Source organism: Prunus persica, chromosome G3, assembly GCF_000346465.2.
Source record: "Prunus persica cultivar Lovell chromosome G3, Prunus_persica_NCBIv2, whole genome shotgun sequence".
Lineage (NCBI taxonomy): Eukaryota > Viridiplantae > Streptophyta > Magnoliopsida > Rosales > Rosaceae > Prunus > Prunus persica.
The window spans coordinates 23,582,831-23,607,169 of record NC_034011.1 but is presented as its reverse complement, the minus strand read 5'-3'; the positions used below and the strand labels follow the sequence as shown (position 1 = coordinate 23,607,169).

The window sequence follows — 24,339 nt, the reverse complement described above, 5'->3', positions numbered from 1 at the left end:
GTAATCATACAACTTCTCTCAACAACCCCTCATATTCAAGTTCTTCCACAAACTCACCTCAACAACCCAAGTATCCACTTATAGACAATATATATAACTTCCCCAAAATCCATATAAAACATACTCTAGATAACCAAATATGCCAAACCCACAATATATTGCCAAAGTGCTATACGAACATCAAATTCAACCCATGAATATAACATATTTAATAAACCATTAAAAACATTATGCATAAATCTTTCATTCATAAAACCATGCATATGGTTGAAAACAAAGTCCACTCACAAGTATTCCCATGCTGTCTGACCACGAGAGGGTTTTGCCTGCTGAGTACGTGTAGTCGGAGCACCTATTTCGAAATACGAACCCTTAATTAATATAAAATTAGTTCGAAGCGGAAATCATAAATTAAATGATGGAAGAGATCGAACACGGGAATAAGAAGCAAGCTCGCTGTCCTTTTTTTGATAGAGGGGGATGGAGAAAGTGGACAAAACAGACTCGCATTTCCCAGTCGGGTTCCTTTTTCCTCTCTTAAATCCCCGAGTTTCCAGTACGTGTACGTTCGAACGAGGTATCCTAAGGTTTGGTTACAGGTTTAGAAATCGCTCACGATGGTATGGTTATCGCTAACCCACAAACTTTGAATTATTGAATCGGAACATCCGGGGCTCCGATTCATAATCCGTGAAGTCCTACACGGTCCTAGGAATACCTAGAACAACATATTTTAATTGGAAAACGATCCAAAGATCAGAACCTATCGAACCCGGATAACGCACAATATGAGAAAATCCGTTCGATAGTCAAACGACGTCCGAATTGAGATCCGCGAATTGGGATTTCCTCAATTGTGATCGGTCCGATTTGCTGTAATTCAATTATTTTTTACTGTTGGCACATGAGTTTCACGCGCCAACAATAAAAAAAATTTGACTTTCGCTCGCTGACGTCAACAAGTGAAAGCCTTGACAGATAAATCAATTCAAATAAATCAAACGAAGGGATTTGTCTCCTCAAAAGTACGTAATAATAGCTTAGTGGTTTGAAATCTTAGGATGAATGGTTGTCACAGATTAAGTCCTAGGAGCCTAGCACAAGATGTGAAGAAGAAGGGTGAGGTAAATTGTTATGATTAAAATAGTTCCATGATCTGATTTCTTCTGCTGTAATAAAAATATTACTACAACTTTAAAAATATTTTTTTTAAATCAGACATTGTACATTCAAGCATTTTCTTGAGGCACGGCTCAAAGGTACCATGGCCATGAGTAGAGGTAGGTTGGCTATCATGAATACAACATAATAACTAATATAACTAGAGTTTTTTTTTTTTTTTTGGGTCTAAACATAACTAGTGTTTCTTCATGACCCCATGCATGCCTTCATTCATTATAAAAAGAGGAGAGCCTTCATTCACTATAAAAAGAGGAGAGCGTTCATTCACTACGAGAAAACATATGGAAAATCAAGCTTTGATTAGTGCTTTACATTCCATGCACGCAGAGGTGAATTCAATCATTTCTTTTTTTACTGTTTGTTAAAGCTATTTGAATTTTTCGAATGAATAATATCACTCTTTAATTTTATATATACTTAACATTCTTCTTACAGCATTATATAAATGACAATATTGACCAGATAATTTTTCCACTAGAACGCGTTGACATCTTGAAAGAAAAGCTTAAGAAACACTTTAGAGATACCAACGTTGACATTGTAAAGATGAAAACGTATTTGGAATTTCATGATCATATATAAAACAGATAATAAAAAGATAGGTGCAAGAAATTTCTATTTTCTTACATAAGGTGTGATAGTAGCTTTTCTTGCTTCTTTCCAACATAAGTTGATGCTCTTGTCTCTAATGATTGAGAGTGTGTTTTGATTGCAGTGTCTACCTTGTCACGAATCATTTAAAGATCGGTTCTAAAAGCTTATGAATAAATGATCATACATTCATAAGAAAGCCAAGCAGTCCAGTAGAAAGATGGCATGATTTGAAACTTTAGGTCAGGGGATCAAATCCCCCAGAATGCATATTTTTGCACAATTTCGCAGGTATACACACATGTTGATTTGGTTCGACGAACCATTGGTTTGGGATTTCCTCAATTGTGATCGGTCTGATTTGCTGCAATTCAATTTTTTTTTTTTACTGTTGGAGCATAAGTTTCACTCACCAACAGTAAAAAAATTTGACTTTCGCTCGCTGACGTCAGCGAGCGAAAGCCTTGACAGAACCCAACGAGAAAATGCCACAAGGCGCTTCTCGAACGCTTCGATGGTTTTTTTTTTTTTTCCAGAAATCCAACGACTTCAAAAAAATTTCAAAATTTTTTATAAAAAAACCAACAAATTATGGATTTTTTCCCTAGAAATACCTAACAATTTTATTCACTTTCCACACCAAATCTTTATACAAACTCTTCTCCTTCCAATATTTTTTACTTTCCACTCACATCATTCACTTTCCACACCACATCTTCATACGAACTCTTCTCCTTCCAATGTTTTTTACTTTCCACTCACATTTTTCTATTATTTTCCATTTGTATCAAAAAACAATGGCCTCTTCTGTCGAAGCCGGAAGCGCGTGGACAACTCAGGAAGATATTGTGTTGTATGAATATTGGGTGAAAGTTAGTCATTGCCCTGTCACGGGCAATGAGATGAAGTTCGCTCATGTGGAGTAAAATTCATGGAGAATTTTGTGAAAGATCGGGTTCAAACCGAAATGGCCTTGTCTGGTAGATGGAAAATGCTGAATAAAGAGTTAGGGAAATGAAGATATGCCTTGACAAAAGTAAGGAAGAACATTCGAAGCGGTCAAAATCTTTCTGATGAGGTAAAATATTTATAATTGTCATTTTAATCAATTTAATGTAACTTTTTTTTATTGCATATTCAATTTCTTTTTCTTGCATAATTTTTTTCCTTCTTGCATTTCCAATTATTTATTTTTAATAGATCCTACAAGCACAAATGTGGTTCGGTGCCATGGGAAAAGGCAAAAAAAGTTTCTTGAGTCACCAATGTTGGGAAGTTGTGAAAGATTGTTCGAGATTCAAAATTATTTCCACAAGTCCGCCGGTTGTGTTGAATGAGACACCGCTCCACAATTCGCCAGCAACTGATTCGCCATTGGACTCCATAATGGATCAAGATTCACCATTCCCACGTGCGCTGTGACCTATTGGGAGAAAGGCGACAAAGGCCAAGAGAGGGAGTACTTCGAACAATGAATGTGCACAATTTTTGGAGCAAATAGCTAAGAACGGTGCACTGAGAATTGAGAGAGACTTGAAAAGAGAAGAAGCATACAACGCACAACATGAATCATTTGCAATTGAAAGGCAGCATGCACAAGAACAAGACATGGAGGACAGAGAGATGAAAATCATGGCCACGGATACGAGCCATATGTTTCTTGAAACAAAGTCCTATTGGAAGCTAAAACGAAGGGATGTGATTAGAAGAAAACTTTTCCATGACGATGGACCTATCAATACAGATTGGTTAAATAATCAAAACCATTAGGTTGTATTGAAAGATTTGCCATATGTATTAATTTGTTGTATTATTTTCCTTTTATTCAATAAAGAAAACATTAAATAATATGACTATTTATTAAAAACATTTGCGCATCAAAACAAAGATAAATTTAAAAAAAAAACTTAATTTATTGCGAATAACACACAAAACAAACCATACTTAAAAGCATAATCAAAACAAAGCATAATTTCAAAACATACCACACACAAAATAAAGTATAATTCCAAACAAAGCATTAATCTAGACTTCATCCCTGTGATTGCCTTTCATCTCCCACAAGTGCTCGATCAAGTCAACTTTACGTCTCTCATGAACATATGAAGATTGCATTTCTTGATAACGATCAATCATGGGGTTGTTGCATCGACCATCCCTAATTCACGGTTCGTGCTCCATTGATTGTCCATTTGATCCATCGGCCTTTCATAAATTCTTGTCAACGCCGTGTTCATGGGATCGAGTTCAAACACCTTTGGAGCATCATAATCATACTCATCCTCCACAATCATGTTGTGGAGGATGATGCAAGTCATCATAATGCTCCGCAGCACCTCATCATCAAGCATCCGAGCAGCACTTTTAATAATTGCCCAACGAGTTTGCAAGATACCGAAATACCTTTTCACGTCTTTCCTATAACCCCCTTGAAAGGCAGCAAAGCTTTTTTCCTTCTCGGATTAGGGATTCAGAATTGTTTTCATGAATGCCGTCCACCTGGGATAAATTCCATCGACGAGGTAGTATGCACCCGAATATACAGTATTGTTGATTCGGTACGTGATTTGTGGGGAATGACCTCGCAATACATTGTTGAACACTGGGGATTGACCAAGCACATTGAGGTCATTCTGAGATCCGGTAACTCCAAAGAAGGCATGCCAAACCCAAGTGTCAAATGAAGCTAAGACCTTTAAAATTATACTTTGTTTGGCCCTTTTGATTCCCATAATCTCCTTGCCAAGCATTGGGCAATTCTTCCACTGCCAATGCATGCAATCGATGCTTCCAATCATTCCTAGGAAACATCAAGCCTCAGCTTTTTGTACAAGACTTTGGAGGTCCCTAGCCGTAGATTTACGAAGGCACTCCCTCTTGTAAAGATCTTCTACTGCATCACAGAATCTCACCAAGCACTGTAGGATAGTTGATTTTTCCATCAATGCAATCTCATCCACCTGCTTTGCATATATAAGCAAGCATCCGCAAAGCAGCTGTAAGTTTTGCTCCGGAAGAAGACCCAAAACCCCAATAGCATCATACTTTTGAACGAAGTATGTGTCGTAATTACAAATATCATGCATGATTTTTTGGAACAAATGAAGCTGCATTCTATATATCTCTCGAAAATCAGAAACATGATATAATGAATTTGGGATAAAGTAATCTTCCAAGATATTCTTACCCCAAAGACTGCCTATGTCGGTCCACATTCGGGGCACGATGACAGTGATGTTGCTTTGATTCATTAAGCATATACGCCGCAACAACCATTTCTTCCTCCTCTTCATCGGCCTCGTGATCTTCTTCAACACGTCTGCGCCTAATTTCTTCCTCTTCTTGCTCCTGCCTCTCCAACACCCTCTTCAGGTTAGACATTGAGAGTAGAATGTGTTTTGTAAAATTTGAGAAATGAAAGAATAGAGAAGATATGGTGTGAGAGGTATGAGTTGAGGGTGTAGTTTTATAGAGGGATTTAGAAGATAGAGATGACATGTGGCGCAATTTTAGAGGGCGAAAATCTTATATGAAATATGAGATTATAATTTTTTAATAAATATCTAAAAATCTTATCTGACATGGGACATGTGACGTAATTTTAGAAGGTGAAAATCTTATCTTCAATTTGACATTATAATTTTTTAAAATAAATATCTGAAATAAGACACGTGGTAACCGAGAATCTCATCTGAAATTTTTTCCTGAAATTTGATGGACACGTGGCAATCGAAAATCTTATCCGAAAATTTAATTCGAAAATGTTATCTGAAATTTTAGGTGAGAATTTTATAATATATAGTGACACGTTAACCGAAAATATTATATGAAAAGCTATCAAAATTAATATTTAAGTATAAAAATATTGAAAATAAAGTAAAAGGAATAGTGTTTGCCCTTACCCTTACCCTTTGGAGTGTAACCAAAAAAGATAAGGCTGATGTGAATAGTGTTTGCCCTTGTCTTGCCTTTGCCTTACCCTTGCCTTTTGGGGTGGAGGTGCTCTTAGAGCACTTCCACCAATTTACTCTTTGCCATGGCAAGGGGGGTAGGGCAGCTACTATTCACATGAATAGTAGTTGCATTTGCAAAAGGTTGTGGCGTTTCCACCCATTGCTATGACAACAACTATCACATGAGATATGAGAAGAGAAATTTGTATAGAGTTTGGTGTGAGAAGTGAAAACTATGACTAAGTATTTATTTATTTTTAAATCTGAATTTTTTAATATTTTTTTAGTTTTTTTTTAAAAAAATTTGTTAGTGACGTCAGCAAGTTCATACTTGAACTCGGGCTCATCTTGCCTGAGGGCTGGCCTGGTTTAGTGGGCCCCGTCAGCTGCCCGGCCCCCAAGCCCAAGAGAACAAGAATCAAACGTGGGCTCATCAGCTATAGCACGCACTCTCCCTTGTCCCTCATGTGAACTCGATTGCTCGTCTGCTGTCGGCGTTCAGGTACTGTTATGTAGCAGCGACGTCGTCGCCTCTGGACTGAGTCGTTAAATCTTTCGTTCCAGATCGATACCGTACCGCTATTGGGTACGCTCGACCAGATCGAAATTCGTAGGGGAGTGAGCGAATTAGGCAACTATGATCTAGGATATTAGCATACATGGGTAATCCTCAGCAGCCGAAAAGAAGAGTGGCATTTTTGTTGATTGATGGCGTGGGTGATGTGTCAATACCAAAGTTTGGATTTAAGACTCCTCTTCAGGCGGCCAAAGTACCCAATTTGGATGCCATTGCATCCGCTGGAGTTAATGGTTTAATGGACCCTGTTGAAGTTGGTTTGGGTTGTGGAAGTGACACAGCTCACCTTTCTCTACTGGGTTATGACCCTAGGGTATATTACCGCGGCCGAGGCGCATTTGAATCCATGGGTGCTGGATTGGCCATGTCACCTGGTGATATTGCATTTAAGGTGAGTTTTTGTTTATTTCTTTGTAAAATGGTTTCTCTGTTATAACTATTATCCTGGATGAGCAGTTTCAATATGTTGCACTGCCATAAGATGCAATTATTTCGTTCTTATAAACAGAAACTTGGGACTTGATGGTTATTGGCCCCAATCCAGTTGAAGAAAATTTAGGTCACATATTAGCATAAACAAGGACTATATTATTTTGACCCCATGTTACTTGCTATTGATGCTCTATCCTTCAGGTTATGCTTGTTCTAGTAGACGATGCTGTTCCATATAATAATCTTTGCTAACTTTTGATCTTTAGTCTAATTTTGCAACCTTGGATGAAAAAACTGGAATAGTCATCAATAGGAGGGCCGACAGACACTTTGAAGAAGAAGGCCCCATACTGTGTGCAGCACTTGATGGAATGAAGCTGCCATCTTTTCCTGAATATGAAGTCAGAGTCAGGTGCAGATGTTTATTATAACTGCTGTAAATTGGCTTCTTATTTGATGTCCTTGTATGTATCGCGACGAGATATTCTAAAACACAACCTCCCATATGCAAGAAAGTTAACTAGTCATCAAAATTACCAAATACCTTAATTATTTTTCTAATGCTTAAGCCTTGTAATTTTTATAATGAAGTAGAGTAAAACTAACGAAGAACTATTTGCTACAGGTATGCAACAGAACATAGATGTGGAGTGGTTGTTAAAGGACCAAATCTAAGTGGAAATATATCAGGAACAGACCCGTTGAAGGACAACCGTTTACTTTTGCAAGCTGAAGCTCTAGATGGCACCGATGAGGCGAGACACACAGCTAAAGTTGTTAATGAGTTATCCAAGGAAATATCACATATTCTCGTTGCTCATCCACTGAATGCAAAACGAGCTGCTGAAGGGAAGAACATAGCTAATCTTGTCCTTTTACGAGGATGTGGTATTCGAATTGAGGTCTGTTGTCTCAAACCTTACTTGATGTTCATACTGCATCGTGTAGAACTTTTACTTAGCAAACCATATGCAAGCAAGCATCTAACCTATTGGCTGTTGCATACACTTTTCTCTGCTGTTCTTAGTGGGTCAGACAGCCACTAAGTGCAGGAATGGCCCTCCTTTAGAATTTTTGTATTCATAACCTGATTTTGTTCTGGGGTTGGTTTTTTAGCTTTACCCTTCTGATACTTCAGTATTTTTCTATGGTAAACTTCTTATAATTGTTCTTTTGAGCAAAACAAAAACGGGCGGACATTGGGGGTTAAAAAAAGGACGCAGGCAATTCTTAAACTTCTCAAACTTGTTGTTTTAGTAATGTATCCTGAAAGTTACTGCACATATCATTGTAGGGATGTCCGTTTTTGATAGGATATTGAAGGCCTAGGAAATTTCCAACCAAAAAGAATAACCTTGGGCCTAAGACAAATGTTGGTCTTACAAGACCTCAACCCGTTTTCTTGTGTTTGTTTGGGAATTAGGCAACAAATGGTTCTGAATATACATTTATGTCTATAGTTTTTCTTTTCTCAATTACATATTTCAGGTTCCTCCATTTGAAAAGAAACATGGGTTATGGCCTTGTATGGTAGCTCCCACAAAAATCATTGCTGGACTGGGCCTATCTCTTGGCATTGATATCCTAGAAGCTCCTGGAGCAACAGGAGACTATCGAACACTTCTTACTTCCAAAGCAACTGCAATAGCTAAAGCACTTTCAGCTCCTCTGCAGTCTTGCCCCAATGTGTTTGTACCAGGGGAAGATGAGCACAAACCAGGTCGATCGGATGGCTATGATTTTGGGTTCCTTCATGTTAAGGTCAATGGCGTCCTCAGATTCTAAATCTCTTCGTTTTTCTACCTTGTCACATGCAACCTCTATTCCTGCCTACTGAAGCAGTCACATCATTATTAATTCATTTAACTGAAGTTACAGGGTAAACTGATGGCAACAAAATAATTGCTTGTCTGTAGTTTTCTAATGTTGGATGCTGTGCTTCCTTAATTTTTATGTCCCAGCTAGACTTGCTTACTGAGTTTATTGAGACATCAAAACTTCTCCCTTCATAACCGCTAAATGAATCTCTGTTTTGTTTTGCATTACAGGCTATAGATGATGCAGGTCACGACAAGGCAACCATCTTCAAAGTCAAAGCATTAGAAGCTGTAGATCGAGCTATAGGGCAGCTGTCCAGGCTCCTTTGGGAGAGTGAGTCAGCAGGAAATTTCAAGTACTTCCTTTGCGTAACTGGAGACCACTCTACCCCAGTTGAATATGGAGACCACAGCTTTGAGCCAGTTCCATTCACAATATGTCCGTTGAAAGATTTTGTGGATGCGGTAGGCGTGGAAACCATCTTGGGAGGTTCTCTTGATCCATTTCCTCTTCCAACTGTGAAAGATGGTGAACATCTAGCTGAAGATGTGAAGATTGAACAAGGGGAGAGAAGCAAACAGCCTCGAGCTTTCCGCGGTGATTCAGTTTATGAGTTCAATGAGATTGCAGCAGCAAGGGGATGCCTTGGGCGCTTTCCTGGTGGGGAGATGATGGGTGTAATAAAGAACTTCCTTAAGCTAGATGCATGAGCTGCTCTAGTCTGAAAGTTGTTGGTGCTGCCATTTGGCTTTTGGGTATGCCCATTTAAGGTTTATCTTAATTGGACAATGGCTACAACTCGAATTTTGATAGCCTCCTCCGATGATGTTTAGGGAAATAAGTCAATCTGTACAAGTTTGAATAAGTTGGCCCTAAAGGTTTTTATTTATTTGTTTCTTTTGTTGTGGCGCTTTTTATCTCTTGAATGGATCTCTTGGGATATGCTTCTTTTCTGGTATATGGTTATTACTGGTCACTTTTGTAGGGTTGGTGTAAGGATGGGATAATTGTAATTCTCTTATAAACATATCCACATCTCCTTTAAAGGACTAGAACTTATAAAGCACTAAATTTTAAAGTGAGTTGCGTGTAAAATATGGCACAAAAGAAAGTGGATCATAAAGTTTCCTTATTTACTTTATTTTCTTTACTTACATAATGAAATAATTTTAGACACCTCCACTTCTTTTCTTAATTCATAAGAAATATTTTTTGATGAAAGCTTAAAACACCTTCTCCACTGCTCTCACCCAACCCACATCCACACCACACAAAGACCAAAACACACACACACCAACACACAAAGATGTATGTAACAAGGCCTCTTTCGATGTACCGGAAATCTCCAAGCACCCTTTCCATAAAGCCACCTGATGCTCCACATTCAGGTTATGTGGTGATCACAGATGAAGAGGCAGAGTCAAAAAACACATCTTGTTGGGGCCTTTGCAAGCGTGGGAAAGTGAAAAAACTACCCTTCCCACAGGACAAGATTCTGACCATTGTTTATACATCCGAGTACCAAGAGGCAACCGCGACGAAGGTCTGGTTCATCCCAGTTCTTGATCAACCTCTGTCTTCTAACTGCTACTATGTTATCAGAGCAAATGGCAGGCACAAAGGGTAAGCTCTTCTTTTATAGTCCTTCTCAAAAAGTTAACTTTACTATTGGCCTCTGCTTAACTTATAATCCAAGATGAATTCTGTTGTGTAATCTTTGCAGGAAAGCATGCAGATGTTCTAGAGAGAGGGACATGACCAACTGCTGCATTAGAGGTTTCTTGAGAGACAAAAAACCTAAGGTTTTAAATTTTAGAGACATATACCAAGAAGTTAAGATTCATCGCCATCAAGGTGGTGGTTTTTTTGCCGAGTCTGTAGCTCCTGATGGTGTTCCTCCAAAATTCCTAAAGAAAAAAGGATGGAAAGTGCGTAGCTCAAGTATGTACCGGAATCAATTAACTGATGCTTTAGGCCTCGACGCCTCCCTCCGGTCTCGTCTTCCGGACTTCAATTTTCCCATATTTAAAAAGTGTTCGGCTTCTAGTGTTGTGGGGAGATGGTACTGTCCATTTGCATTTGTGAGAGAGAAAGCAACCATAAGACACCAGATGAAGAAGTCCAAGTTTTACAGAATAACTCTTGAGCAATGGTGGGAAGAGATTTACTCTCTTGGGAATGTTAACAATGAAGGAAATGTTGTGAATGTGAGTGTAGATGTGCAAAGGGAAGTGGCTTTGGTATCTGCCACAGAAGCCGTGAAGGACGATAGGAATGGCCGTACTGGGTTCACCTGGTTCAAAGCTTATAACCCACGTAGCAAGAAAGTGGTGAGTGTAGGTTTGAGTTCAGCAATTGTTCAGAATATGAGATGGGTTTTGGAGGCAGGAGGATGGGTTAATGGGGATGAAATGGATGTGAGAGTGGAGAGGGTAGAAGAGATTACAGGTGAGAATAGGTGGACGAAGTTTGGCTGTTATGTTATGGTGGAGAGTTTCTCCTTGAGAAGAATGGATGGAAGTTTGGCTTGGAGATCTGATTTTAGGCACACTGATAAGATTCGATGTAAATGGGAATAAGGTTTTGTGCTAGATTACTGTCAAGGTACCAAAAACACAGATCATTTTTGCGTGTACTCTCTTTATGGTGTATTAAATATCTGACGACTCTAAAGTTTCACATGTTTAGTGGAATTCATGTCTTCAAATGGAGAAACGAACTTTAATATATTTTCAAATTCAATACCAACATAAGAACCATTAAAGACAGAATTTGTCAAACATTCCATAGTGACGACACATCACACAATTTCTTGAAAATTATAACACTCCTAAAATACAGTGCACATAGCAAACTTAGGTGATATAACATTCAGATAACTAGATCTCCACCGGTAGATGGTATTGTGCAGAGATTTAAATGCTGCAGCTCAGAAACCATGAATTTTGATATTGTCCTTCTTCACAATGCCAGCCTGTAGAAAAAATAAAATAAAATCAGGACCCTGATTCAACCAGATTGTTGGCAAGCATCATATAATAGATAAGGAAACACATCCACAACTTATCAACCCCACCAACAGAACATTTAACATCATTATAATGCAGTGGATAGTTTACCTGGACTAGGAAACTAGATACATTCTTTCTTTGATCACCTTGAAGTTGAATGACCTGCACGTGAATAACAATGCGAAAATTAGTGATCAGTTAGAGAAGGCCATGAAGAAAATTACATTCACCTTTTAAGAATTAAACACGCACCTGCCCTTGCTCTGGGTCCTGGACAACTGTACCATTGCAGCAAAATTCCTTCTTAAGGTCTTTGAGTATTTTGTTGTAGCTAAATTCCTTTTTCAGTCCCTGCACGGTTGTCAGGCTTTTCCTACCATTTCGTTGCTGTATCCGAATGTGCACATACTCTTTTGTTCCAGCACCTGAATCCTCAGCATTTGCCTCAGCAAACGGATCTAAACACAAGCATCAGCTTTTTTTTATCAGATTTTCTAGTGCATAAACCATGCACCTGAAAAATGTCCAGTGGCTTCACAGTCATTAAAATAGTAACCAAACCAAATATTTAGTTTCTCAAGCATGCCCATTTTAGGTCAGTCTGACTCTGTTCAGATGGATGAGGTTAGTTGGGCTGCTGAACAGCCCATAGTACTTAGATGCTGATATGCTTTAAAAAAACCCCAGTGAATTGGCACAAGCATTTATATCACATTTTATAGTGCATAAACCAGACACCTGAACTGATGTCTGATGGCTTCGTGTTCATAACCAAACCATTTAGTTTCTCAAAACTATCCATTTCGGGTTGGTTTGGCTTGGTTTCCTCAGGTGGATACTGAATGTTGATATGCAAAAACTAACTATTTGCTTAAAGTGTACCAAGCACAGAAATCTTGAACATTGGTATCTTAAAATGATTCATTATGCATATCTACGTATCAAAGTCTTCAAACAAACACTCTTAACAAACTCTTATACAGAGTCACACAAGTGCTGCACACATACAAACATACACGAATGAATTATAGAAATAAAGGATGAACATACCAAAGGCAGTGGGAATTTGGACGTCGAGCTCAGACATGAACCTTGGTACTAATAGGGCCTTGCAACCAGAATGCTTAGACCTGGATCACATAAAAGAAAAATCAAAATCAGCATACTCCCTGACAAAAATATCTCAAGAAGATTACATAGCAAAATCACATCGTTTAAAAAACTGAAGTACCCATCTAATCTTTATGTCAACTGTCCCTAGGGTAGTAAATGCAGAACCCATCTAAAAGAAGTATTCTTTTTCACATTAAGGACCCAAAAACTTTAGCCCTTAACTGAAAATCTCATATATTTAGATAATTTGAGAGAAAAAAAAAAAAAAAAAGGTCTCCTTTTTCAGCTGAATCTGGAAGTTTATAAGTAGATCTCCTGAATAACAAATAACGGTTTCCCTTCGAGAATAAACAAGATCTCAAACTTGTATACAAAAAAAGCCCTAAGATTTGGATGAGAATTATTAAAAATTGCGAATTAACCATCAAAACCCTAGAACAGAGACATCAACAAATCCCTAGAAATGGTCGGAGTCAAAGGGCAAATTACCTGATCAGATGATTATGATTTCGAATTAGGCAGGCGTCGAGACAAACTGCTAACCCTCAAAGTCAGATAAGGCTGATCTCTCTCCGCCTCTCTCTCTCTCTCGCTCTTATTAGAAAGCTGTTTGGAAGAGAGGAAAGCGAATGGAAAATCGGTTATAGAAAGAAAATTGTGATGCCAAACAAAATAAGGGAACTAGGGTAGAGGCGTGGGATGGACAAATTTGGGTTAGGTCGGTTGCACAAACTATCACCTAGAGAGAGAAATAGACAGTTACGTGCGTATTCGTACTCGCAAACGCTACTCTCTGATCTGAAAATGGTTGGGCTCGGGTTTGACGCGCGTCAATCAAACAGGGCGAGTATAGCAGCCTTCTTCGACTAAGCGAGTGCTAGCATAAGGATATAAATGTAAATACACATAAATTAAGAATTAAGAATTCAGACCAAAAGTAAATTCCTCATTTGGGTTTGGGCTTGGGCCTGAACCAGAATATAATTGCAAGACGGGGCTGGACGGCTTTTTACTACATAGATGACGTGTCCAACGGTCAAGTCAAATTTAATTCCTGTCCCAATGCACCTTCATTTCAACAAGAACCAATATCATATAGTATATCCTTGCACATTTCCAATACCTGGAAAAACTGGAAATATTTTGCAGCAGTTTGTGTGAATTTCTGAGTCAAAACCCTAATTAATCTCATCCTGTAGTTCTCCAATTTTTTTTATCAGTTCAAGTTAGGTAGGAGCTTGAGTCTCCAAGAAAGCATCAAGCATGGCCACCCACAGCCTTTTCTCTGCAAATTCACTTCACAGTAAACCTTCATCAGGCACGCACATCAAAGGTAGCTTCTTTCCCTTTTTCTTTTTTTCTTTTTTTTTTTTCTCATCATGTTTGAGAACTTTTGGTTCTGGGTTTCAACTGCATTTGAATTTCTTGGTTGCTCATAAAAATTATGGTGGAACCTGGGATTTGTTTCTGTTTTTTTATTTTTGGATCAGTGGTTGGAATGTATGAGTACTTGTTAGATTGAGAGGAAATGGGGAAGAGTGGACTGGATAAGGATCTTTGTTGACTCTACCAAAGGAGAGAGAGAAAATTTCTATTCTAAGTATTATAGAGGGGGTTGTTGATATTTCCTCAAGAAAACAACTCATCCTGCAACATTTGCAAAATTTATTCCAAAACCCATTATTTGGGTTGTAACCTATTGTGATATGCTACCAAAAGTTGAAACATATACTTATGACTTTTGAGTCTGGAAATTATTTTATTGTTCTGCACCAACATTTTAAAACTCAATGTGAAATCACGTTCAGCACATGCTCTAGTAGTTTATTGTGTTATCAACAATGTTTTAGTGTTGCTTTCTTGTTATGTCCTCTTAACTACTTATGTTTGGCCAGTTGAGGAGAAATGGCTTGGATTTACTGCACTTGATAGAAAGCCAACGCATCTGAAACTTTCAAATGGATGTAGAGCAAGAGCAGCTCTCAATGCTGATCCAAGATCAATTGAAATCCCTCGTCAATGGTACAACCTGATTGCAGATCTTCCTGTAAAACCTCCTCCTCCATTGCATCCCAAGACCTTTGAACCGGTAAAACCCAAGGATTTGTCTCCTCTCTTTCCTGATGAGTTGATTAAGCAGGAGGCAAGCAACGAAAGATTCATAGATATTCCAGATGAAGTTCGTGATGTATACAGGCTTTGGCGCCCGTCCCCTCTCATTAGGTTTGTGGTGCTAGTATGCGTTGCATTGTTTCTGCTGTAACGTTGTCCTATAAAATTGTTAGGATCTTCTTATCTTTTCAGTTGTATATAGGGCCAAGAGGTTGGAGAAGCTTCTTGACACGCCTGCAAGAATTTACTACAAATATGAAGGTGTCAGCCCTGCTGGATCACACAAGCCGAACACTGCAGTTCCACAAGTGTGGTATAATGCACAGCAAGGCATCAAGAAGGTTGTGACAGAAACAGGAGCTGGTCAATGGGGAAGTGCATTGGCTTTTGCATGCAGCTTATTTGGTCTTGAGTGTGAGGTAACAGAAACCTAAATTTGTGATTGGCTTCACATATTGATAAATTGAAGCACACATATGAACTTCATGTCCTATTAACTGTATGAATATCTAATTTGACCCGTCCTTTAGTTTTCCTCATTCTGATTATTCATAGGTGTGGCAAGTGCGAGCTTCTTATGATCAAAAACCATATCGCAGATTGATGATGCAAACTTGGGGTGCAAAGGTACACCCATCTCCATCTAACTTAACCGAAGCAGGTAGAAAAATCCTACAAATGGATCCATCCAGCCCAGGAAGTTTAGGGATAGCTATATCTGAAGCCGTTGAGATTGCAGCCATGAATGCTGATACTAAATACTGTCTCGGAAGTGTTCTCAATCATGTTTTGCATCACCAGACAGTAATAGGTGAGGAGTGCCTAAAACAAATGGAGGCGATAGGTGAAACCCCAGACTTTATCATAGGATGTACCGGCGGAGGATCCAATTTTGCAGGGCTAAGTTTCCCATTCATCAGGGAGAAGCTGAAAGGGAAAATGAATCCTGTAATAAGAGCAGTTGAACCTGCAGCATGCCCTTCACTAACTAAAGGGGTATACACATATGATTATGGTGATACAGCAGGGATGACCCCACTAATGAAGATGCATACACTCGGGCACGACTTCATCCCTGACCCAATTCATGCTGGTAATGAAAGTTACTGTCTTTGAGATCTTGATTTCATGAAATTTACTTCTTCTTGTTTACATTTCACTGTTTGTTCAACAGGAGGATTGCGCTACCATGGGATGGCACCATTGATTTCACATGTGTACGAACTGGGTTACATGGAAGCAATTGCAATTCCCCAGATTGAGTGCTTTGAAGGTAATTTAACTTTCCATAGTGTGGGAGCTAAATGTGGAACTATGAATATATGCAACGGTGTGTGTGTGTTAGTGAAGCGATAGAGAACTATGATTCTGACTTCTGGGTTGTATTGCAGGTGCTATACAATTTGCTAGATCAGAAGGATTGATACCAGCGCCGGAGCCTACTCATGCCATAGCTGCTACCATTAGGGAAGCTCTGAATTGTAGAGAGACTGGAGAAGCCAAAGTCATTCTCACAGCAATGTGTGGACATGGCCATTTTGATTTGCCAGCTTATGATAACTATCTGCAAGGAAAGCTGGTTGACTTGTCATTTGAGGAGGAGAAGATACAAGCATCATTGGCCAGAGTTCCCAAAGTAGGGGGTTGAGGTTGGGCCAACAAGTACAATGATGCATTGGATGTAATTTGCCATGCATGGAATGTTGTTACTCAGTTGATCATGGATTGATGACAAGTCAGAAATTACAAATTAGGAAATTTGAATTGTTCAAGATAAAAAATAATTAGTGACACTAAGGAACACCAATTTTGTTTATTTTATTTCAGTAACAATGCAAGGACTATCCAATGGTCATTAGAGAATAAAATCATGCAGTTTAACAAAACTATGTAGATATCTCTCTAGCACTAAATTACTTGGTTTATATTTGATGACTGTTTATCTTTATAGTTGGTGTCAAAGGAATTTGACTTCTTAAAATCTGCACAATATTGAAAATTCATAACATTACAACTGTGCAAACTTAAAAAATATATATGTATAGCGATAGTTTAAATTACTAGGGAAGGAGAGTTTCTCATACATGTTATCAAAGTGTTATAGGGGTTCGAACTTAAGACAATTGGTTTGCAAATTGAATTGGCAACTGTGCAAATTTTTATAAGTGTAAAGTTGAAAATTCGAAATTCTGAACTGTATTTTACAACTGTGGTATATATATTTTTATGTGATATGTTTAATTTAAAAAAAAAAAAAAATCAGTGGGCTACAGATTTTGGGGAAGCATAACTGTGCCCTCTCTTGAATGTCCCGAATTTAGGGAAGGATGGCTTATGTTGATCAATTTTTCGAAAAAAATATGCAAGTAAGCTGACTTCTTCTTCTTGATGTCATTGCTTCACATAATCCTCTCTTTCTACTCTTTCACTAAGGGTAGAGCAAATAGTAGAGAACAAAGGTACTTCAAATTGGGGACGTGGGGGTGTAAAAAATAACGGAAAGAGAGGTGTTTTAAAAGATTTTAAAGAAGTTTAAAAGTTTAGGTGTATTCAATCAAATCACGATTTTATAGAAGTCTATTCAATTTGGGGTGTATTCAATTCAGACTTTTTAAACTCCATTTAAATTTGGATGTATTCAATCATGACTTTAAAAGACTTCATAAAAATTTGGGTGTATTCAAAAACTCATTGATTTTAAAGGAAATACAAAAAGTGGTGGATTTCTTTTGATAATAGACTAATTTTAGGCTATAAAAGATCTTTGCTTCCCTTTAGAGATTTTAATAGATATATTATTTTTATTCTCAAGATATGAGTTCACCACTTCTACTACCACCATCTTATCATGACTATCATCATAACCACCTCTACCACCTCCTCCACCACCCACTATAACCTCTCCTTGTAAATAAGAGATAATGTGTATTAGCAGAGAATCAATCATTTCTCTTGAGCGGCCATCGTTGAGAGCAGGATCATCATTTGGCCTAAAGCCCATTTGCTGAAGTAAGTAGCCCAAGGCCTAATTGGCAAAAGCCCAACCCAACCTTTTCTTTAGACTCGTCAAGCCCGTCAAGGCACGAGCCAAAAGAGAGAGAGAGAGAGAGAGAGAGAGAGAGAGAGAGAGAGAGAGAGAGAGAGAGAGAGAGAGAGAGAGAGAGAGAGACCACTATATCATTCTAAGGTATCTATCCATTGCTGCCACAGAAGTCCTCCAAAAACCAAAATAGTGAAAAATAATTCAAGACTACATCTCTTGTAAAGCTTTAAATTCCACATTGCCTTGTAAAAGCTGTAACGTATGTCTAGAAAGTATTTTATTTAAACTCTTTTAGATTCCCATTAATTTAGTGTCTAGAGAATCACCCAACTATATGGAATCTTTTCTCTTGAGCATACTCATCCTTATGCTAAACCTCATCTATAGTCGTGTTTTCCAAGTCCTCTATCAATATTAACAACACTAAACAATCCTATTAAGATAAGAAAACTGAAATCATAATTAATCACAAATCATCGTTTACTTGACTAACCAGGGGATGAAAATGGCGCTTCAACAGTTGAAATTCAGATTTCATCACTCGAAAGCAACCCTACACCATGATAGATGTGTAATTCATTTCCAACAATAGTTAATAAGTAAATGTGAGTTTCGTGAAACCGTACTGGACATATACCTCTTTAAGGAATGTGGCCTTGATTATAACATTTTCCTTTATTCGGTAGTTTGGATAGTCTTTTAGATTGAAACACCACTTAATCATTGCTAGGCCTTTACAAGATCGTGGGCTTTTTTATCAAGTTGCATGTTGATGTTGCAAGTTATAATTTTCCGCAAGAAAAGAAAACTCATTAATTTTCTCCAAGTTCCAACCAAATTGAGGAAAAAAAACAACGAGAATGAGGATATTTGAACTAACATATCCTTGCAAATAAGAGATATTGTGTATTAGCAGAGAATCAGCCATTTCTCTTGAGCGGCCATTGTTGAGAGCAGGGATCATCATTTGGCCTAAAGCCCATTTGCTAAAGTAGGTAGCCCAAGACTTGATGGGCAAAAGCCCGACCCAACCTTTTCTTTAGGCCCGCTAAGCCTGTCTAGGCTTGGGCCAAAAGAAAGGGAGAGAGAGGCCACAATACCACTCCGGGGTATTTGTCCATTGCTACCACACAAGTTCTCTAGAAACCAAAATGGTGAAAAATATTCAAGACTCCATCTCTTGGAACTACGTATCCTGCTCATGTATTGTAAAGTTGTAAAGCTTTAAATTCACATTGCCTTGTAAATGCTGTAAAGTATGTCTAGAAAGTATTTTATTTAAACTATTTTAGATTCTCGTTAATTTAGTGCCTAAAGGATCACCCAACTATATGGAATCTTTTCTCTTGAGCATACTCATCCTCATGCTAAACCTCATCTATAGCCGTATTTTTCAAGTCCTCTATCAATATTAACAAAACTAAACAATTCTATTAAGATAAGGAAATTGAAATCATAATTAATCACAAATCATCATTTACTTGACTAACTAGGGGATGAAAATGGTGCTTCAACAGTTCAAACTCAGATGTCACCACCTGAAAGCTATCATACACCATGATAGATGTGTAATTCATTTCTAACAATAGTTGATAAGCATCAGCTGTTCAAACTCATGAAATTGTACTGGACATATACCTCTTTAAGGAATGTGACCTTTATTTTTTCCTTTATTTGGTGGTTTGGATAACCTTTTAGATTGAGACACTCCTTAATCATTTCTAGGAATTTGCAAGACTGTGGCCTTCTTCATCAAGCTGCATATTGATGTTGCAAGTTATAATTTTCCGCAAGAAAAGAAAACTCATTAATTTTCTCCAAATTCCAACCAAATTGAGGAAAAAAACGAGAATGAGGATATTTGAACTAAAATGTCCTCGAAAACTCATTAATATTTCCCCTATTTGCTTTCATGCAAGTGCTAGGCATAGATCTCATTTTGAATAAATTAGGATGATATGCAGATGCAGTAGAGTGTGCTCTGCAGACACTCATAAAACGCCACTGCCTCCTTGGCTCGTGGTGATGGCGATGGGATGATAATGACGAAAATGAGACTAGGGGGAGAAGAAGGCGGTTGTGACGGGATGATGTTGGCAGACATGAGATTGGGGGAAGGAGGCGGCAGTGATGGGATGATGTTGGCGGACATGATTGGGTGAAAGAGGCGGTGACAGTACAAAAATATGAAAAGCAGACATGAGAACTAAAGAGACAAGAGAGCGAGGGAAGGCGAGAAACTAGGGTTGCATCGCAAAATGAAATGCTAGGGTTAGTAAAACGCACACATGGTTTATATTTAGACAAAAAAAAACATAATGAAACAAGGATATATATTTAAACGAAATGATAATTTCACAAGAAGGTGTGTTGCGACAGTGGTGTTAGGCATGATTGCGTCAGTGAAGTTCGAAGGTATATTAAGTGGTTGTTGGTTTCCAAAGCTCTCTGGTGAAAAACAAGTAGGATCATTTTGCATGCATTCACAAGGATTGATATAACTAATTAATCCATTAATTAGCTTAGAACTAAATAATCACATATGAACAAGATGAAGTATTTTCCATACTATAAGCAGAAGAGGTTAAGGATGTAGAACATGAGGACGGTTCTTTTGACCATATGCCTCAACTTGAACTTTCGTCTCTACCGTACTTACAATTTCTCGCAATTTGTTATAAATATTGTCTTAAGCAAGACGATGATATAACAATAAAATAGTAAGTTATAATTTTCCGCAAGAAAAAAGAAAACTTATTAAATTTTTCAAAGTTCCAACCAAGTTGAGGATATTTGAACTAACATCTCCTCGAAAACTTATTAATATTTCCCCTATTTCCTTTCATGCAAGTGCTAGGCATAGGTCTCATTTTGAATAAATCAGGGTGACATGCAGATGCAGTAGAGTGTTCATATGTCATGGTTGTTTGGTGTTATTCTCAATATTTAAATGCTCGATTATAAATGGGATTAAAATAATTTGAATTTGGACAATTGGATTAACTTAAGTAAGTAATTTCACTAAACCCAACATTTACATTTTCATTCAGCGAAATTGTAAAATAAATTAAAATAATTCACTTACCGATGATCAAAATCGTTACTTACGATTGTGTGGGTCGAACACACCAAAATACAAAAGTTGCACAACCAAGTGAGATTCCTAGTTCCTTTCACCGCCACCAGACAAGAACTGTGATGAATGATTTGTGCTGCGAAGACACGCTCATAAAACGTCACTGCCTCCCAGCTCGTGGTGGTGGTGATGGGATGATGATTGCGGAAATGAGATTAGGGGGAGAAGAAGGCAGTGGTGACGGGATGATGTTGGCGGACATGAGATTGGGGGAAGGAGGCGGCAGTGATGTGATGATGTTGGCGGACATGATTGGGTGAAAGAGGCGGTGGCAGCACAAAGATATGAAAAGCGAACATGAGAAAGAAGGAGGTAAGAGAGCGAGGGAAGGCGAGAAACTATGGTTGCATCGCAAAATGAAATGCTAGGGTTCGTAAAACACACACATGGTTTATATTTAGACAAAAAAAAAAACCATAATGAAACAAGGATATATATTTAAACGAAACGATAATTTCACAAGAAGGTGTGTTGCGACAATGGTGTTAGGCGGGATTGCGTCAGTGAAGTTCGAGGGTAGATTAAGTGGTTGTTGGTTTCCAAAGCTCTCTATTGAAAAACAAGTAAGATCATTTTGCATGCATTCACATGGATTGATATAACTAATCAATCCATTAATTAGCTTAGAACTAGATAATCACATATGAACAAGATGAAGTATTTTCCATACTAAAAACAAAAGAGGTTAAGGATGTAGAACATGAGAACGGTTCTTTCGACCATATGCCTCAACTTGAGCTTTCGTCTCTACCTTACTTACAATTTCTCGCAATTTGTTATAAATATTCTCTTAAGCAAGACGATGATATAACAATAAAATAGTAAGTTATAATTTTCCGCAAGAAAAAAGAAAACTTATTAATTTTTTCCAAGTTCCAACTGAATTGAGGAAAAAAAAAAAAGGAGAATTGTTAAGTATAAGTGTGTTAGCTGAGTATTTGTGTTACTTGATTTAATTGTAGTGAATTAACTGTGAACCATTGGATCACAGTCCAATGGACAGCTGAGATGTATTCTTAGTTGTGGTAATGAATTTTGCCAGTGTAGCTATCTCATAGGATAGTGAAATTGATGGTTAGATTTGAATGATGTAAAAAGGGGAATATTCTATTCCCAACATATATAGTTTTGCTGCACAGCTTGTGCGTGACTAAGAGAGAAAGAATAGATTTCATTTTCTCATCTTCTTCTCCAAGCTCTCTGTGTTTTCGTTTCTTACCTGAACTCCTTCTACCAATAATCCAAATTAATCAGATCATAGTTTGAGTATTCTAACATGGCCTCAGAGCCAGGTTTGATTGTTTAGCTGGGTGAAAGGACCCGCTCCGAATTTTCTCAATACTCAAGGCGAACCCTTTGGAATTCCCGACATCCTCCCGATGCCAGGCCCAATTACTAAAGACCGAGACTTCCTGCCGAAATTTCGGCAGAGTCTCCCCTAAAAATTGGACATTCCTAAAATTTCAATCTGCATAAAAACACATTTAATATTCCCAACTGGCAGCATGCACAATATAATTTCATGCAATTCACACAAATGGCCTTCGGCCTTCCAATAATTTTTAACCAACTACCAAACAATTCAAATACCAATTATGACTAACATTTAGTCTGCGGCTGCACCTAAGAACCTTAGGCTGCCTACGTACCCTCCTTGAGGGATCAAGCCACACGTAGTTCTTCCCTAAAAATCCAATTCCACACTTGGGCGATACCTTATTTCATTTCTTTGTATTACATATAATCTCCCCATACGCCGGTACAACCAAAGCCACGTATGGGGCCTGTCAACACGCCGGATAACCTACGCCACGTGCGACCATGCCATACTATCATACTATCTCCCCATACGCCGGTACAACCAACGCCACGTATGGGGCTTGTCCCAACGTCGGATAACCTATGCCACGCGGGACCTCAATATCATATCACAAATCTCCCCATACGCCGGTACAACCAACGCTACGTATGGGGTCTGTCGACACGCCGGATAACCTACGCCATGTGCGACCTCAACATAATATCACATAATCTCCCCATACGCCGGTACAACCAACGCCACGTATGGGGCCTGTCTCAACGCCGGATAACCTACGCCACGTGAGACCTGAACATCATATTACATAGCTCCCCATACGCCGGTACAACCAACGCCACGTATGGGGCCTGTCCCAATACCGGATAACCTATGCCACGCGGGACCTAACTTTCACTTGGTGGTACTTGTAGTGAATCCAAAATCCGGGGAGGTACCTACAGTAGTGCGTATAGCACTCCAAACTGACATTCTAGACTCTGTTGTACCCTTGTACAACCACATATAATTATATAAATAATTCTAATATTGTGTAACCCTCCACAATCATCTAGCACCCGATAATCCCCCCTAGAAAGGTGAGATTACTCCGGGAGACTCACGGTCAACCAAGGGTCAAACTACTCTAACCCTGGTCAAACGGACCTGCGGAACCCACGACCTCCAATTTCCAATCCGAAGGTCCCTATGGGTTCTACCAGGTATAGGACACTTGTCCTGCAAGTTTGGTTCAGATCGAACGGTCGGATTGCTCACGATCGCACGATCTGACAATTAATACAAAATACAAACTTTAAAATTATTATACGGAACATCCGGGGCTCCGATTCACGATCCGTGAATTCCTACACGATCCTAGAATTACCTAGATTAACATATATTAAATTTGGGACCATCCAACGGTCCCAACCTATCGAACCCGGATAACGCACACTATGCGCTTATCCGTTCGATAGTCAAACGACGTCCGAATTGAGATCTGCGAAATCCTACGCACTCGTGACAACCTAAGGATCGGATCGAAACACATCACTACTTTTTCTACAGTGCCCACGCGCCGCCGCATGCGCCGGCAGCGCGTGGGTGCCCAAAGCGATAACGCTTCGCCGGAAAATCTCAAAACCACGGCTCCAAACTCCTACCCTAGGTATAATACCCTATTTGGAGCCACTTTTGTTCTTGGACCTACCCCAAAAAGTGGCCGGAAATGGCCGATCACGGTGGCCGAAGTTTGGCCGATTTTCAATTCGAAAATCGAGTTGTCTACGCTAAGAATCGATCTAATCCTACCCAACAGGCAGCTAGAGCATGAAAAATAGGTGAGAAACCATACCTTGCTCGTCGGATTTGGTGGCCGGAGGAGGGAGATCGAGCTCCTTGAATTTTGGGTTAAAACCGGTCGGATTTTTGCATTTTTCGGCGAGCACAGGTGGTTCCAATGGCTGAGATTTGTCGGGATGGAAAGAGGAAGATGGCACGGTTCTTTTGGGACCGGTGCCACCCCGAGCGGTGGCCGGATGCGCGGCGGCGCCCAAAACCGCCGCTGTGAACAGTA

The 24,339-nt window shown here is 38.8% G+C and overlaps 4 protein-coding genes across 4 annotated transcripts; 3 read left to right on the top strand and 1 right to left on the bottom strand.

Annotated features, from left to right (window-relative positions):
- Positions 5,831 to 9,511, top strand: LOC18783114 (probable 2,3-bisphosphoglycerate-independent phosphoglycerate mutase). Its single transcript, XM_007215213.2, has 5 exons — positions 5,831 to 6,694; positions 7,002 to 7,147; positions 7,361 to 7,637; positions 8,224 to 8,496; positions 8,784 to 9,511. Exons 1-5 carry the CDS (start codon positions 6,386 to 6,388, stop codon positions 9,261 to 9,263), a joined length of 1,485 nt encoding a protein of 494 aa, XP_007215275.1. The 5' UTR covers positions 5,831 to 6,385; the 3' UTR covers positions 9,264 to 9,511.
- On the top strand, positions 9,712 to 11,246 carry LOC18781885. Its single transcript, XM_007216405.2, has 2 exons — positions 9,712 to 10,176; positions 10,277 to 11,246. Exons 1-2 carry the CDS (start codon positions 9,860 to 9,862, stop codon positions 11,130 to 11,132), a joined length of 1,173 nt encoding a protein of 390 aa, XP_007216467.1. The 5' UTR covers positions 9,712 to 9,859; the 3' UTR covers positions 11,133 to 11,246.
- Positions 11,253 to 13,353, bottom strand: LOC18783955 (protein translation factor SUI1 homolog 2). Its single transcript, XM_007215108.2, has 5 exons — positions 13,167 to 13,353; positions 12,615 to 12,694; positions 11,817 to 12,022; positions 11,673 to 11,726; positions 11,253 to 11,527 (listed from the first exon to the last, which is right to left on the bottom strand). Exons 2-5 carry the CDS (start codon positions 12,649 to 12,651, stop codon positions 11,483 to 11,485), a joined length of 342 nt encoding a protein of 113 aa, XP_007215170.1. The 5' UTR covers positions 12,652 to 12,694; positions 13,167 to 13,353; the 3' UTR covers positions 11,253 to 11,482.
- Positions 13,748 to 16,672, top strand: LOC18782681 (tryptophan synthase beta chain 2). Its single transcript, XM_007217260.2, has 6 exons — positions 13,748 to 14,010; positions 14,573 to 14,900; positions 14,992 to 15,208; positions 15,345 to 15,882; positions 15,964 to 16,062; positions 16,181 to 16,672. The coding sequence occupies exons 1-6, from the start codon at positions 13,941 to 13,943 to the stop codon at positions 16,435 to 16,437; spliced, it is 1,509 nt and encodes a 502-aa protein (XP_007217322.2). The 5' UTR covers positions 13,748 to 13,940; the 3' UTR covers positions 16,438 to 16,672.